This window comes from Grus americana, chromosome 2 (genome assembly GCF_028858705.1).
Source record: "Grus americana isolate bGruAme1 chromosome 2, bGruAme1.mat, whole genome shotgun sequence".
NCBI lineage: Eukaryota > Metazoa > Chordata > Aves > Gruiformes > Gruidae > Grus > Grus americana.
The window spans coordinates 61,540,194-61,557,060 of record NC_072853.1 but is presented as its reverse complement, the minus strand read 5'-3'; the positions used below and the strand labels follow the sequence as shown (position 1 = coordinate 61,557,060).

Sequence of the window (16,867 nt, the reverse complement as noted above, 5' to 3'; positions counted from 1 at the left end):
ATTTGAATAATATGTATAATACGGATTTGAAAGCTATGTTTGTCAATGGAGAGACTGAGTGTTGTGGAATTAGTTAAGTCTGAATCTGTGGGTGTGGTGGGTTGACCCTGGCTGGAGGCCAGGTGCCCACCAGAGCCGCTCTCTCACTCCCCTCCTTCACTAGACAGGGGAGAAAAGGCATAACGAAATGCTTGTGGGTCGAGATAAGGACAGGGAGAGATCACTCACTAATTGTTGTCACGAGCAAAACAGACCAAACTTAGAGAGGGAATTCATCTGATTTATTACTAGGGAAAACAGAGTAGAGGAATGAGAAAATAAAATCAACTCTTAAAACACTTCCCCCCACCCCTCCCATCTTCCCGGGCTCAACTTCACTCCCAGCTTCAACCTTCCCCCCACTCAGCGGCACAGGGGGACGGGGAATGGGGGTTACGGTCAGTTCATCACATGTTGTTTCTGCCGCTTCTTCATCCCCAGGGGGAGGACTCCTCTCATCGTTCCCCTGCTCCAGCATGGAGTCCCTCTCACGGGAGACAGTCCTTCACAAACTTGTCCAAAGTGAGTCTCACCCACAGGCTACAGTCCTTCACAAACTGCTCCAGCGTGGTCTCTCCCACGGGGTGCAGACCTTCAGGAGCAGACTGCTCCACCATGGGTCCCCCACAGGGTTACAAGTCCTGCCAGCAAACCTGCTCTGGTATGGGCTCCTCTCTCCACAAGTCCACAGGTCCTACCAGGAGCTTGCTCCAGCGTGGGCTTCCCATGGGGTCACAGCCTCCTTCAGGTGCCTCCACCTGCTCCGGCATGGGGTCCTCCATGGGCTGCAGGTGGAATCTCTGCACCCCCTCATCCTTCCTCCATGGGCTGCAGGGGGACAGCCTGCTTCACCATGGCCTTCACCACGGGCTGCAGGGGGATCTCTGCTCCGGCGCCTGGAGCTCCTCCTCCCCCTCCTTCTGCACCGACCTTGGTGTCTGCAGAGCTTCTTACATCTTACTCCTCTCTCCGGCTGCAAAAGCTCCCTCTAACTGGGTTTTTTTGCCTTCTTAAATATGTTATCCCAGAGGTGCTGATTGGCTTGGCCTTGGCCAGCAGCGGGCCCGTCTTGGAGCCGGCTGGCATTGGCTCTGTCAGACACAGGGGGAGCTTCTAGCAGCTTCTCACAGAAGCCACCCCTGTAGCCCCCCCCGCTACCAAAACCTTGCCATGCAAACCCAACACAATGGGTTATTTCAAAGCATAGAAACACCATAACATGTCATCAACCTTCCTCTCTTTAACAATTGAGAAAGGCCTCTGCAATCTCATGAACTCCATTGTCCCACTGTGAAAGGCAGCAAGCCTCTTCTGTCTCTATGAAATGGAAGGATTTCTCCAGAGTACACCCCGCAGCCAGGGTGCAGGGGTGGTACAGCACACCATTGCCAGCACTGCTCGACTCGATGTCAACAACTGCAGGCTGAGCTGGTAGTGGCAGAGCCAATTGTTTGCTGGGTCTGATGATTAATCCTCATCTGAGATTCAGGGGCACTTCAAACGTCTCACAAAACTATTTCATGTAGTCTACAAACTCAGGCAAACAATTTACTTCTTAAATCCCAAGGGGTGCAGAATTTCAGAGACTGTAGTCATAGGTCCCTTTTAGTTAACAGCCTTATACCACCACACTTTCCCCTCACTTGGATATAATTTACTATTATCACTATTTCTACAAGTTTAGATACGGTATTTCTTAAATACCTTGGAGAACAGGCATCGTGGAACAGTGTGACTGATGCTTGCATTAGATTATTGCAGTGGGAACACACTGTTACAGCATGCAGCCCAGTTGATGGATAACTGCAGTCATTCGATCACTTTCTATCATTTCTAATACATCAGCCTAAGCTCACACATTAGACTCTAGAAGGTCTTGCAGTCCACATTTCCATCCCTGTTCTAACACCATGTCATATATAATACAAATATTTCAATTTAAATAATTTTTAACTTTAATGAAATCATTGCGTCACTCACCTTGTAACATATCATGACCTCACAAGAAAGGGTAGGGACTTTGTTCTAGTTGTGAACATAAATCTTTCATAGTCGATTTATGGCCACATGGTATGATGCTGGTGTTGTGTGGCCTATATAGTTGGTTACTCCCACATCCAAATTCTGTTTTCCTGAAATCTGGCAACCAGAATTGTATGTAGCTTTCCAGATGCGGTGTCCTCTTATTACTACTTCTTCTACTAACAGCAAAGTGCTTCTGAAACCTGCTGGTGGCTTCCTTGCCTTTCTTATTTTAGACAGTGTATGTCAAAAGATTTAGGAGAAATGTGATTAGTTTCTAATTACACAAATTTGGATTTTATACTGCTGCAATTTTTCCCATTTGTATTACTTAAAGTCACTGGGCTCGTCATTTCTATTTCATGTCTATATGATATGCCAGTTACATTTTGTTCGGACAATACTGGTTTTGGTTTTGTCAGCAGTTTTATAAGCGTACCCTAGGTTTTCTGCCAAAACCATTAATGAACCTATAAAACAATATAGATCACAAGACCAGTACTAGAGGAAATCTATTAATAAGTGATTTTAAATCTCATTTGGCATTATCATAAACCAGTAAAAATTAGTAAATAAAAAGATTCTTCAAAACCATACACTTCAATGAAAATATTTATAAATTTAGTAGTTATGCACCTGATAAGCTTTAAAAACATCTGATTATTAGAATTAGTTTAAACTAATCTTTCAGCAACTTTTACTAATACAAATATCAGTAAGATTTTTTTCTTTCAGTAAAAATCCTTGTCAGCAAAGATGTTTTTGATTGGCTTTAGAGGGTGAACTTTCGAAAAAAAATAAAAAATCAATCCAATCATACTTTTTTCTTCATTACCTTAATCATATCTGAGAAAATACATCCAGCCTATTCATATATTGTCACTTCTGAAAGTGGAAAATGTATTCAAAAAGCCACAATTAAAATCAAACAAACAAAAAAATAAAAAGGGGAAGAGTGATATTTTTTAAAAGAAATCCTGAAAAAAACAGATCATCCACCCATGGTAACTATTATTTTCAAATGTTGAATAGCAAAAACATGAGAAATATTTTTAACAGAACTTAAATTATATCCTGTGGAATTGGAAAAAGTTATCTTTCTTGTTAGACTTGTGGTAAACAGCCTAACTATGTACAGTATGGAATTCTGGAAATGTGTCCCCATCACGTACTTTCTTCCTCCAGTTCATGCATTCTGCCACACAATGTTTGAAAACTGTTGGAAGAAGATTTATACTAATGAGTCCCAATATACTGCATAGTGTAAGGATGAAAAGGCTATTATACTTCTGCTTTGATCATTTTATGGGCAATTTTTGTAGCATATTTGCTTATGTTACTGTATACGTATTTATAATTATCTTATAGCTCTTATATTTAAATATTATATTTTCGTTATTCCAAACCCTGATCATAAAGAAAAGCATTCTTTGGGTGAAATTCGTGTTCTTCCTTTTGAACACTTCTGCCTTTACCTGCATTAACCATTTCTGGTTTTCTACCTCTCTCTCTTATCTCTTCATCATTTGATCATGTTCTCTAATTTTTTCTCCACTTTGGGCGCTTGTCTTCAAATATATATGACTTGAGGAAGAAAAATAGGACTCACAAATATTTTCCTTGAATGATAAACACCAAGGAGGATACATTTAACATGCACTTTGGGTAGTTGTCTTAATATCCATGTATTTTTATATCTTTTTATAAAGTTGCTACAGAACTTTGTAACCAAATCTACAATAGTTTAATTCTGTTTTGCTAACTAATGTCGAACCTAAAGATAAGTATGTAGCAAAGGAAAAATGTGTATTTTAGGTTATGTGCTTCTACACACATGCACGCGCTGCAGTTCTAAAGGTTTTATTCCACATTTCTCATTGATGGAAGCTTTCCATGAGTAAGGATAGAGGCTGATAGGAGTTTTGTGAATATAACAGATATAGATCTTCCTTTACATTTAGATTCAGATGCATTCATCTAACCTTATGCAGTTCTTCAAGCCTCTTGCTATCAGTGCCTTAAATCATGCTAAATGTGTTCAATCTCTAGGATTGCATGGTACACACTGGTTGCTGGAAAAGGCGGTGACCCAATCTGTTTCATATATTTCAAATATATTTGTATCTCTAACAAGCTCTCAGTTCTTTCCTATTCATCATCAAAATGTTATTCTGGACTGCAGTGTTACAGTGCTATGATCCATGAGTTAACAAATTATTGTCTCTTTAACACTTGTCTTTCTTCCCAGTGTCATGCATTTGGCCAGGTAGCTTTGATGTGCATTGGAAGAAGACTGCATTCCTGTATCACTTCCTTATGATCTTCTGTATTTGCATGCAATAACACTTACTTGCTTTTTAAATTCAATATAAATATATCAGAAAAATAATTTTCAGTGAAAATGTTAAGTCAATAATAGTCTTAAATCTCAGTATTTAGGACAGAGAATATGGAATCTCTAGCCATAAGAAAACAATAGAAGCTGTGAACTACACACTAGAATGTTCCCATTCAGAAAAAAATATCTTTCATATCATTTTCCCCTGGGTATAAAGCTTTCCCTTTTGTGTTATACCTTTCTAGTTTGAATGAGACAAGCATTAACTAACAATTAGTGGAGTATTTTATATTAAAACTGTTTTCTGATTTGTTTTTGCTAAATGCACAAATGTTTTCATAATGTATGATCATGTTATACGTATCTTACACATCCTCCAAATCAATACACTACATTAGTTTGATATGCTTAAACTTATAGCTTAGATGGTTACTGCATCAAAGCTTATTTGAAGCTAACCTTAAGAAGGCCCTTTCATTTCAAAATATTATAGAGCCAGTTTACTTTTGGACAAATCATTGAAATATACTCACTCAAAAGTGCTTCAGCAATTGTGCTGTAAAAAATAAATATTTAATGAGAAAAGACTATATTTTGACCTGTAGCATCTACTTTTTACTGTCTGAAAATTAGTTAGGAGTAAAAAATTAGGCTTTCCTTTCCTTGTCACTCCCACAGGGCACTGTCTAAAGAAAATGGTTAAATCTTCAGCAGCCTTTTTCTATGGGTGAAATGTTTTACTATGGGAAGTCAGGCCTGAAGAAATGGTAATTAAAGAGCACTTTGAGTTATACTGTGCATTAGTTCTAAAGCAAAATGGAACAATTTTTTCCCTTTGGGATCAGTTTCAAGAGAGTGATACCCATAACAGTAAGAGATTTTTTTTCCACATCGTAATGACAGTAGTCTTTAGTCATCCCTTTTCATGTGCCTCTTACACCTATCCTGATTTTCACGTTTAGAAAACAGCATACGTAGAGGTATAGGAAAGGGTAACTGGCTTAGGCAGAAGTTGCGCTTTTTTTTTTCTCTCTACCGTTCTGAATTTCTTTCTCTCTTTCTTTCAGAGTCTGAATGCTCCATTTAAGAATTTGAAATATATTTCTTGCCATTTAACAGCAACATGCGAGTCTTGCTAGCTGTAATTATAAAGTTATTTTTTACTTTTGAATAGTGTAGTACATAGTGTTATGAAGAAAAATGAACTTGTCTAGTATTGCAGGTGGAACTGAGATACACATAATCACTTACATGAATTTATTATTTGTTTTCTAAACTAAATTTGTTTCTAAAATTTGTTTTTCTAAAAAGGAAAAATATTGACATATTTAGAATAGAAGTTATGGATGCTGTTAACTTTAAACACAAAAAAAGCTCTTTCTGCATGACTCAGATTAGTTTGCAAATAAATACCTAATAGTACAATAAAGACACAGAAAAATTTCAAGTTTCTAGAAAAAACAAAACAAAACACAAAACATATGGAAAACAATCTGATTTTCTTGTTTACATATGGTTCCTCAAAGTGTTATGTGGACACAAACTACAATTCTAAGTTTTGAAGGAATAAATTTCATCTTACTGAGACTGTTGAGAGGACTCAAGCATGAAGTTCATACTTCCACATATGCAAACAAAGTGAACAAATGAAAGAATGAAAAGAGAGTTCATAACTAAAATGTATCTTCATTATGATTTTTCGTCAGTGTTGTATCTGATTATTTTTTGATTTTTTTCCTCAAAAGTCCGGGGTGATATTCGATTACAAAGGACTGTGAAAGTAGAGTCTCCTTAATAAGATGTTTTCAGCTCTACGGACAATGTTTTCAGAATAAGATAAAGAACTAGTGAGCAGTCACATTTATAGATTCCGGTTATATGTTTCAACCACATATATTTTTAAACAAATTTTAAATATGCAAGACTTCCAAGATCTATCCAACTCATAGGGTTCCCTTTTCCCCTGAATCCATTAAAAGACTGTCATCCAACATATAATTAAAAAATATTTTCTATTTTCCCTCTGATGTAGGTTGGAATGTAGATTGATACAAACCTTGAGAATTTGACTGGCCTGAATTAATAAAAATTGAACAGTTAATCTATTATCGTTGAGGACCATGGTGATTTTCAGGTTTTAGCTCCCAGCTACCTGGAACCTGCCAAGTTATATGTGTAGTCCTCATTCTTGTTGAAGAGAGTCCTGTTTATGTTCCAAAAACGCTCCTGCGTTTTCTCATGCATGTCAACATTTTTTTTTCTTTTAATACACAATATGCAGAAAAGTGTCTCTGTGACAAACGTAAATGAAGAACAGCAGTAATAGCAGATTTACACAGCTACCAAGCCATAAAGTATGCTTACTAACCTTACCACACTTCCAGCCTAACCTGTTCTTCTTTTCTTTTTTAAAAAATGAATATAGAGGTGTATTCTGATCATGACAATCAATCAAATTTTGACCCTAGGAATTTACAATAAGTTTAAAGATATCATGTTTTCCCTTAATATATCTGTAACACTCAACCTTTTTCATATTTAGTATTTTCTAAGTTAGTTCTGCTGTTTACATATTACATGATATAAGGTTTGAATGATGAGATAAAGCAAAGTCAGTACTGTAAATCACAATGAAGCACAACCAAAAGGTTGACACTGTGCCTTTTGATGGAAGAATGTGCAAGTGATATCTAATATTTCCAAAAAAAGAAGTTCTAGATATTACTTGCTGATTACAGCAAATTGCATCTTAGGCTTCTTTGGACTGGACAAAGTGCATCTATTTGTAAAACTGATAGAACTACTGTGAGCATCTTTGCATGTTGTGAAATTTTTGAAAAAACCCCTAAAATTTAATGAAAAAATATAATTTACATGAAAAATTAAAGACAAATTAAAGGCTAGAAATAAAAAAAAAAAAAAATCCAAACCCAGAACTCTGTAACATTATTACCTCCATGGCTATATAGTACATCTCTAGAATTTTATAAATAGATATTCCTGAACTGTCTTATACAAATAGAAAAGGGTTCCAAAACTTGATTCATCAGAAATAAACCAAGATTGTTAAAATATATACCAGTACATGGCACATAGTTGACCATAAAGGAGTTAATGTACACTAACAATACAATTTTGTTAAACACAGGAAAGTTTTTTAACTTGACTGTGCAGGAAAATAATGATTTGCAGGATTGTAAAATTTGTTAAAAGCAGTATATTAAAATTTGATTGCAGAGACCACAAAGTTTTTTCCTTATAAACAAAGGAAAAGCATGAGTAGAATAACTGCAGCGAGCAGTGAAAAGCTCAAAATGCTGAAGTGCTCTATTTACATGGCAAAAGCTGAGAAAAAGATCAAAGGCAGAAAGTGATGAAGAGGAGAAAGAGAAAGGGTTCACAATTACAATGCTTATTAAAAATAAAATAAGTAAAGTTGCTTAACACTAGAAAAGACAATACATATCGAAAAAATAGCATTTAAATTTTTGTTCAGTTTTCTGTTTTGTTTCGGCTGTGTTTGATAACCTGGTGCTATGAAACTGAAACTTTGAGATGCTTATATGGTAATTTTGGATAGATTCCTTGAACTATCCAGAAGACTATGCTGTTCCATGCAGAGTATTTAAAAAGGAGTATAATAATTGATTTTTCAGTTTTGCAGCCAAACTGGGGAACAAATACTTCAAAGAAAAAAAAAAAAGAAAAAAAAAGAAAAAAATCCCCTTTCCTTACCAGAAGAAAACTGGTTCTGGCTCTCTCCAAGAAGATTTTTCTACTTTCTAGTGGAGTGCTTTTATCTCACAGCTATCGAGCAATACTTACCAAGACAACGCTGGAGGGAAGGGATGCCATCCAGAGGGACCTTGACAGGCTGGAGAGGTGGGCCCGTGCAAACCACATGAAGTTCAACAAGGCCAAGTGCAAGGTCCTGCACGTGGGTCGAGGCAATCCCAAGCACAACTACAGGCTGGGTGAGGAATGGATTGAAAGCAGCCCTGAGGAGAAGGACTTGGGGGTGTTGGTGGATGAGAAGCTCAACATGAGCCGGCAGTGTGCGCTTGCAGCCCAGAAAGCCAACTGTGTCCTGGGCTGCATCAAAAGAGGTGTGACCAGCAGGTCGAGGGAGGTGATCCTGCCCCTCTACTCTGCTCTTGTGAGACCCCACCTGGAGTACTGCGTCCAGCTCTGGGGGCCCCAGTACAGGAGAGACATGGAGCTGTTGGAGAGAGTCCAGAGGAGGGCCACAAAGCTGATCGGAGGGCTGGAGCACCTCTCCTGTGAGGACAGGCTGAGAGAGTTGGGGTTGTTCAGCCTGGAGAAGAGAAGGCTCCAGGGAGATCTAATTGCGGCCTTCCAGTACCTGAAGGGGCCTACAGGAAAGCTGGTGAGGGACTGTTTATCAGGGAGTGTAGTGACAGGACAAGGGGTAATGGGTTTAAGCTGAAGGAGGGTCGATTTAGATTAGATGTTAGAAAGAAATTCTTTACTGTGAAAGTGGTGAGGTACTGGAACAGGTTGCCCAAAGAGGTTGTGGAGGCCCCATCCCTGGAAGTGTTTAAGACCAGGTTGGATGAGGCTTTGGGCAACATGGTCTAGTGGAGGGTGTCCCTGCCCACAGCAGGGGGGTTGGAACTAGATGATCTTTAAGGTCCCTTCCAACCCAAACCATTCTATGATTCTATGATTCTATGATTATAAAAAGAGTTTTCCTCAATTGTTCATTCTGGATCTATTCCACTTTGAGTAAAATATGTATTTCTTAAGCATTAGATATATCTGTCATTAGAAAATATTTGTAGTTATGTAAATGCAGAGAAAAACATAAGATTTTACCTAGCATGCCTATGCCAGGGTTGAATAAAACTGCTAGAAATGTATGAAGCTCTAGAAAAAATAACCCGTCATGTATATAACCTTTCCTTCAACCTATACACATTAACTCATAAGTTATACAGAGTGGCTGTATTTTTATTAACAGAACAGAAACCAACAGTATGGTTTTTTTGGACACAATTGTAATTTACTAGTAATAAACTAGGAAAGCTTTTTCTATGGTTATTGATCCAGTTGTGTCATTCCTTAGTTTTGACTTCTCATGGCTAATTAGGGTAATGAATGACAGTATCGGAAAGAGCTCTTATCAACCATAGAGAAGTATATTAATTTTGACTACTTTGGAACAGTTCACTGTACTGCAGCACAGACAGGGTTGTATTGGATAATTCATGTAGCCCAAAAAGAATTGATACAATGGTTTACGAGAGATCATAACTATTGAAGCACAAATCTGCTTAATTAAGACAATGGGGTAAGTTGACTCTAACATATTTTATCCACTGTTCACATTACTCCAGAAAGAAATGTTTTACTATTGGAATAAAGACACTTGTATTGCGATTTTGTGGCAAAATATTAGTAATGGGAATGGGGCAGCAGAGGGGGCTTTTGTGAGAAAACACCAGAAGCTGCCCCCATGTCAGACAAGGCTAGTTCCAGACAGCTCCTGAACGGACCTGCCACTGGCCAAAGCTGAGCCCATCAGTGACGCTGGTCACTCCTCTTTTATAACGTATTTAAGAAAGGGTAAAAATGCTGCACAGCAACTGTGAGAGAGAGGAATGAGAAAAATGTCAGAGAAACAGCCCTGCAGACACCAAGGCCAGAGAAGGAGGAGGGGGAGGAGGTGCTCCAGGCACTGGAGCAGAAGTTCTCTTGCAGCCCCTGGAGAGGACTGTGGTGAAGTCCATGCTGTAGCAGGTAGATGTGCCCTGAAAGAAGCTGCAGCCCCTGCAGAGGAGGCCATGCAGGAGTAGGTTTTCTGGCAGGAGCTGCAGACCATCAGGAATCCACAGTGGAGTAATCTGTTCCCAAAGGACCATGCCCCATGGGAAGGACCCACTCTGGAGTAGTTCACGAAGAGTTGTATCCCATGGGAGGGACCCCACACTGCAGCAGGGGAACAACGTGATGAGGAAGGAGTGGCAGAGAGGAGCTGTTATGGACTGACCGCAACCCCCATTCCCCGTGCCCCAGTGCTGCTCGAAGGGAGGAGGTAGAGGAGTCAGGAGTGAAGGAATGAAGTTAAGCCTCAGAAGAAGTGGGGTGGGGAGGGGGAAAAGGTGGTTTTAGTTTTGCTTTTTATTTCTCACTATCCTACTCTGTTATTAATTGGCAATAAATTAAACTTTCCCAAGTCAAATCTGTTTTACCCATGACAATAATTAGTAAGCAATCACCCTGTCGTTATCTTGATTCTCAAGCTCTTTCATCTTATTTTCTCTCTCCTCCTGTAAAGGAAGAGGAGTGAGAGCGGCTTAGTGGGCACCTGGCAGTCAGTCAACCCACAACAACACTGCAAAAAGAGTCTGATCAACGATTATTTATACCTAGTTACAGGTAAGCTTTCATAAGCTATTTAGGTTGGAAACCAAAGCATTGTTCTATTAAATGTAGTAAAACCTTTAAACTTCCTATTCCACTCAATATGTTTTTTAACAATATATCTGGCAATACATAATAAGAGCAAAATAAGATGCAGAATTAACATACAACAAGGAAAGAACAAAATATGTAATTAATCATATAAATTTATAATCATGTCAAAAAACTTTTGGGTTTCTTTTGTTTGTTTGTTCTTAAAGATGGATGTTTCAAAATACATGTCTAAGATACATCAAAAGACATTAAAGATACTGTGCTGCTTTGTTTTTTCTTTTAAGGGTAGACACCTCAAAATTTCAGATTCTTCCTTCTGATTTGTTTTCTTAGACAATTGCCATGGCATTAAGCACTCCACACAATTTTTTAAAAATTTTTTTTAATTGTTTTTTTTCTTTGAGAGAGAGAGACTTCTGTGGCTTCATTGAGCTCTAATCAATCCAACAGAACATTAGGGAATAACTACAGTGGCCTCTGGAAATACGCTGCCGTTTCAAAACTCTCAAAGCTGTACCTCTTAAATTCTGTTTGTGGATACCAGTACAGTAGTGCGATGTGTAATGAGAAACTAGGTAGAACATTGGCTGTTGAATCTATTTGTATTTTTATTGATTATCTGACTGGAAGAAAAGCATTTGTTTATTAACAGAAATATAGTCTATTGTATCTGTATCATAGCATTTTGTTCAGTTAATGAGATTAGCAAATCCACTTTTATCTTCTGATGAGTTCACTGATTGATGGTATTCTAATACTTCTTTGTTTTAGATTGTCTTACAAAGAAAAACCCTAAAGCTTAAATGATAAGTTGCATGGCTTTGTTTGTCCTTTTCTTATCTGCATTTTCTTCCTTTCAATTTTTAATAACCTTAAGAATTATTTTATCCTATCTTAGCATATGCAGTTTTTCATGGCCCTTTTCTAATTACAATCAATTGGCCCCTGAAATGGCATTGCCTGGAAAATATTCTATTCATGATTAAACTAGCAACTGAATCACATTTGCAGTCTAACATAGTTATATTTGCTGAACATATTGAGAATATCCCTTGAAATTAGTGTTTGAATTTTAGATCATTTTGATTTAGATTGTACAAAAATATCAATATACCTTTTTTGGTTTCAGTGGAATAAAATTCCTTACCTTCTTCCAGAAGTCATGTGATAAAAAGTCTTTAATAGTAAAAGGCATCCAAGAATCTTTGTTGTTTCTGAGAAATATTTTTATATTTAGTATTGGAGGATTTTTTTCCCTTAAAATGAGGAAAATAGACGGGTTACTCTGAGATAACCCTTCAATTGTGGTAAGATTTAGGCATGGAGGTCATGGAGACAGTGGGACTTGGGGAATAAATGTATAGAGATTTCAGTAGGAAAACAGTCACCAGTTTTAATGAAACACTGATAACTCCCATCCTCCTGGAGGCAGAGCTCAGGACTAGTCATATCTTCTTCACAGCTATTCTCTACTGTTTATCACTGAACAGTGGAATAAGAACACATTGTTTTAGCATGTATAGTGTTTACAAAAGTACTGTAGAGGGAGATTGAGACGTCTCTCAGAAAAGTAGCGCTTTATTTAGGAAAAAGGAAGTATAACACAGTGTTAACCACTGTTTCCCTATCAACTACTAGATGACCACCAGAGCACATAAATCATTCTTTCCTATCTTTCTGCATTTGTACCAATATTAAATAATATACACTTTTATGGTATTAAACAAAGTTTAATGGAACTTGCCAGTTGTGAAAATTATTTGTAGGCCTTTCTATTACTGTGTTTATAATCAGTTTGTGAAACTGATCCACATAAAACATCCCTGCTATTTGTCATCCTAAAAATGAAAACAAAGACGACTAGATTTTGTGAAGTTTTTCCAGGGGCAATCCACTTTTCTAGGCACCACTCATATCACTGTCTCTAAGAGATGAAGAACAGCTCAATGGTTTGCAACTAGATTTAAGGTTAGGAGTTTTACTGACTTTCCCATATTTATCCTTAGTGACTTCGAGCAAGTCACTTCTGCACAAATCTGTGTGTCTTCACTTCCCATGTGTAAAATGTGAAGAGCAATGCATGGGAATTCTGGTATATGGCAAATATCACAGATGTATATTTAAGATCAGGAGACATTCTAGTATTATGATGAAAAGGTCATAAATTAACATATTCTGACATTCTCAACTGCAGTCAGTGCAATCACGTATCGTCTTATTTTGACTTACTTTCGAGTGACTACTTTATGGGTTTAATTCTTCACAGAGAACTCCAAATTTCTCTGTGTATATAGTTGCTGAAATAAATATTTTATGTGCTTAATGGAAGTAGCTGATTTTTCTTTTACTCACAGAATGGGGAGAAATTATGAGAAATTAAAGCAACGTGTGTGATCTATCACAGTCATGCAACAAAACTTAAATAGCCGTACTAAGAAGCACTTGAAATTAAAATATGATCAATAAAGTGATTACAAAGAAGTGTGTGGGATAAATGTGAGTATTAACTACCCCATCAGAAACTAATTTCCTCATAAGAAAGAAAAGATACTGTATTGATATACTGAAATATAAATTTTAAAATTAGCATCATCTGATGATGCCACCATGGCTTTTGGACTAGCCAGGTATATCACACCTGCTGGGTATTATAATACAGTGAACATGTACTAAAGATTTATATGGTAAAGCTAGACAGAGCAGCAGAAACTAGCTTCTAACTGTTGATTTCCATCAACAGCCACGCTACACTACCAAGCTGTTAGCGCAGAAATGTTCTCCAGCACCAATTAAACATTATTTGTTTTTCTTACATGTTTGAAGATACTGAGGGGGAAAGACAGAATCCTAGTTTCCCCAGTAACTCATAAAATTATTCAGCTTGATTTTTAGCAACAGATATTACTGTGGGCTGAAAAGAGACCCTGGAGCTTAAAGAGATTTTACCCAATTGCTGAAACCCTAGGGCTTTATCTCTAAAAGATCCATATTTCTAATGGCTTGTCAGAGAAAAAAAAAGGGCGGGGGGGGGGGGTGGTGGGGAGGCTTGTCTCTAAAGCTTATCTAAATGATACAAGCTTTTATCAGTAAGCTGTTGTGTGGCATTACTGCATTTTCAAGTGCTTCAGTGTAACTATAGAAGCACATTTGGCTGTTATAGTGTTTGAAAATCAATAATTATGAACTTTCCATTTCTATTGTGCACATTGTCATTTTCAATATGGCTATGTTGGACACTGGGGTGTCATGAAGATGCTGGCATAGGAAAAGCAGATGGAGTTTTAGAGAAAGTCAGTGTGTCATTTCATAATGAATGGAACAAGGCCAGAGATCTTCTGTGTAACATAAAACCTTGAGCCCGTAAGCTAAGCAAGGGAGGAAGTTTGGATTAAAAAAAAAAAAAAGTATACGAATCTTATTTTCTTATCAATCCCTGTAAGTTTTAAATGTTTACACTTCATTTAAAAATAAACGGTCTCACAGTATCGTTGTACCTTGTTGACAAACTCATGTATCAGCTACTGGCAACAGAGAAAGACAGCATCCCTTCATCATGTATCCCTTACTGTATCCTAAGAGATAATGGCTGGGATTAGGTCAGCATTTGTAAACATGAAAGAACGTTAAGAACAGAAGAAGGTAATCAAAACACAAGTCCTTCTATTTTAACATCCCATCTCCAGCAGTGGCCCAAAGCCGGTGCTTAGGGAGGGCTCTAAGACAGGTAAAGCCCACTGGCCGATCCCAGCCTCCAACCACCTGCAGCTCAGGGAATTCCTGGGCAAAACATGATTCCTATGTAATTAATAATCTTTAATGTTTTCCATTCATGAACTTGACCAACGTGCACTTGAATCTAAGCAAATTTTAACTGTACATACCCTCTCTTCACAAAGCTTTTCATAGCTCAGTTACCAACTGTGGAAATAATTGCTTCTCTGTGTATGGTCCTAGGTAAATTACAAGAGAAATCAAGAGGACATCACACAATCTCTGAATCAGGCTTAGAAGCAGATGAAATATGTTAGTGGCAGGAGAAATACTGTTGGATTTAAATACAACTAGAATGCTCTTGGAGCTGAGCAATTAGAGCAAATTCACAGAATCTTTGTGAAAAGCATCTGCATATACTCATTAACAACTCTATATGACAACGAGCAACACATTATAATTTGTGTCTGACTTGATGGCTGAAGCTTGCTGGTTTTTTTATAGCTCAAGAATTTTCCAAAATTCTCAAAATTTGCTTTTGCAGTTCATCTTAATACATTCATGTTACTTCCTATGTGATATTTACAATTTTTACATGGACAATTAATAAACACAAATTTAAATAAAAATGTGATATACACATTAAGATAAATTTGAGATACATTATTTCTATGTATTTCTATTATGTTATAAGAAACACAAAAAGAAAGGGTACTTCTTTAATCTAAATGTATGTGTCCTGGCTTCAGCAGGTATAATTTTCTGCTTCGTAGCTGGTATAGTGCTGTGTCTTGGATTCAGTATGAACATAATGTTGTTAACACACTGATGGTTTAGTTGTTGCTGAGCAGTGCTTACAATTAAGCCAAGGACTTTTCAGCTCCCAGGCCCTGCCAGTGAGGAGGCATGAGCCTTCTGCAGGAGGTGCACAAGAAGCTGGGAGGGGGCACAGCCAGGACAGCTGGCCCAAACTGGCCAAAGGGGTATTGCATACCATGTGATGTCATGCTGAGTATATAAGTTGTGGAGAGTTGGCTGGGGAGGGTCATGGCTTGGGAACTAGCTGGACACTGGTCAGCGGGAGGTGAGCAATTGTGCTGTGCATCACTTGTTTTGTATAGTCTTTTATCATTCTTCTCTTCCTTTTCTGACCTATTAAGCTGAATTTATCTCAACCCATGAGTTTTATCCTTTTTTTATTCTGTCCCCCATCCCACTGCAGGGGGGAGAGGAGGGAGGCAGTGAGCGAATGGCTCTGTGGTTGTTTTAGCTGCCTGCCAGGTTAAACCACAACAATAAGTTACAATATTTGAGTATTTTAAATAAAATGTCTTTTCTTCTTTAAATATTACCTTTTTTTTAAATGGAAGAAAGGTGTAATATGCATGCCACCCTGATAGAACTGAGGAACAAGAGAAACAGAGGGTTTTGCCCATTGCTGTATGAAAACAAAAAAGACAAAAGCGAACAAGAAAGAAACTATTGACTTCCATTTCAGACTAATTGTCTTCCCAGGACGGAATGTAAACCTCTCTCCTACACCATGTACATTCTGAAGTATTTGTTTCCCAAAGGTAAACTGTGGGTCATGTTAATTAAAGTCTACCTTTTGCTTTAGAAGAAAGCAATTAAGAAGACTGGAAAGGAAGGACAGATATCTGTCCACAAAAATTCTAAGTTGGTACACAGACACTAGCATATTTTCCTTGGTTCCTATCAAAAAATCTGGGATACATAGAAACAATGAATACATATGTGTCTGGCATGCACTTCTTCAATGAAATTTCCTGTAAGTTTTAATGCAGTGTGTAAGTTCTTTGTCCTTGCTCTTTAATGTTAGCCTGTTTGATGATCTCCTGCACCTTCACTCACTGTCTTCGTAGAATCTCCAGCAACATAGAAGGGATTTTCTCTGGTCCCAAATCCTGAGTTCGCTTTCTTCTGTTTCTTTACTCTGAAATGAAATTTTTTAAAAAACTGTGACCACAATACTAAGGAAAAAAAGCCAGTTTAAGTTTAAAACAATTGCAGATCAAATTTCTTCTAAGGAAAAAGTTTCAGTAGGAGACAGTAGAATTTAGATGAGAAAACCTTTTAGTATTGTTAACTCCATAGTACACATTGGATAGTTTTTCAACTGATTCCTTAATAAAAAAGTATAGGGTTTCAGAGCAATTACTGTCTTTCACAGTGAGAAGTAGGCTACACTTGCTTGCCTCTCTTTTGATGACTAGGAGCTATTATTTATTGATTGACAGTTATGAACTGCAGTACTGTTATTCAAGATACATTTAAAGTACTTACCTATAACTCATGAGT

At 37.6% G+C, this 16,867-nt stretch overlaps 1 protein-coding gene across 1 annotated transcript in view; it reads right to left on the bottom strand.

The window, feature by feature from the left end:
* Nucleotides 1-11,442: 11,442 nt before the first annotated feature.
* The window catches only part of CCDC102B (coiled-coil domain containing 102B), a 218,142-nt gene continuing 212,717 nt past the window's right edge, over nt 11,443-16,867 (bottom strand). Inside the window, exon 6 of the mRNA XM_054817391.1 lies at nt 11,443-16,502. Within this exon, the coding sequence (XP_054673366.1) occupies nt 16,413-16,502 (90 nt within the window). The 3' untranslated portion in view covers nt 11,443-16,412. The remainder of the gene's footprint in view (nt 16,503-16,867) is intronic.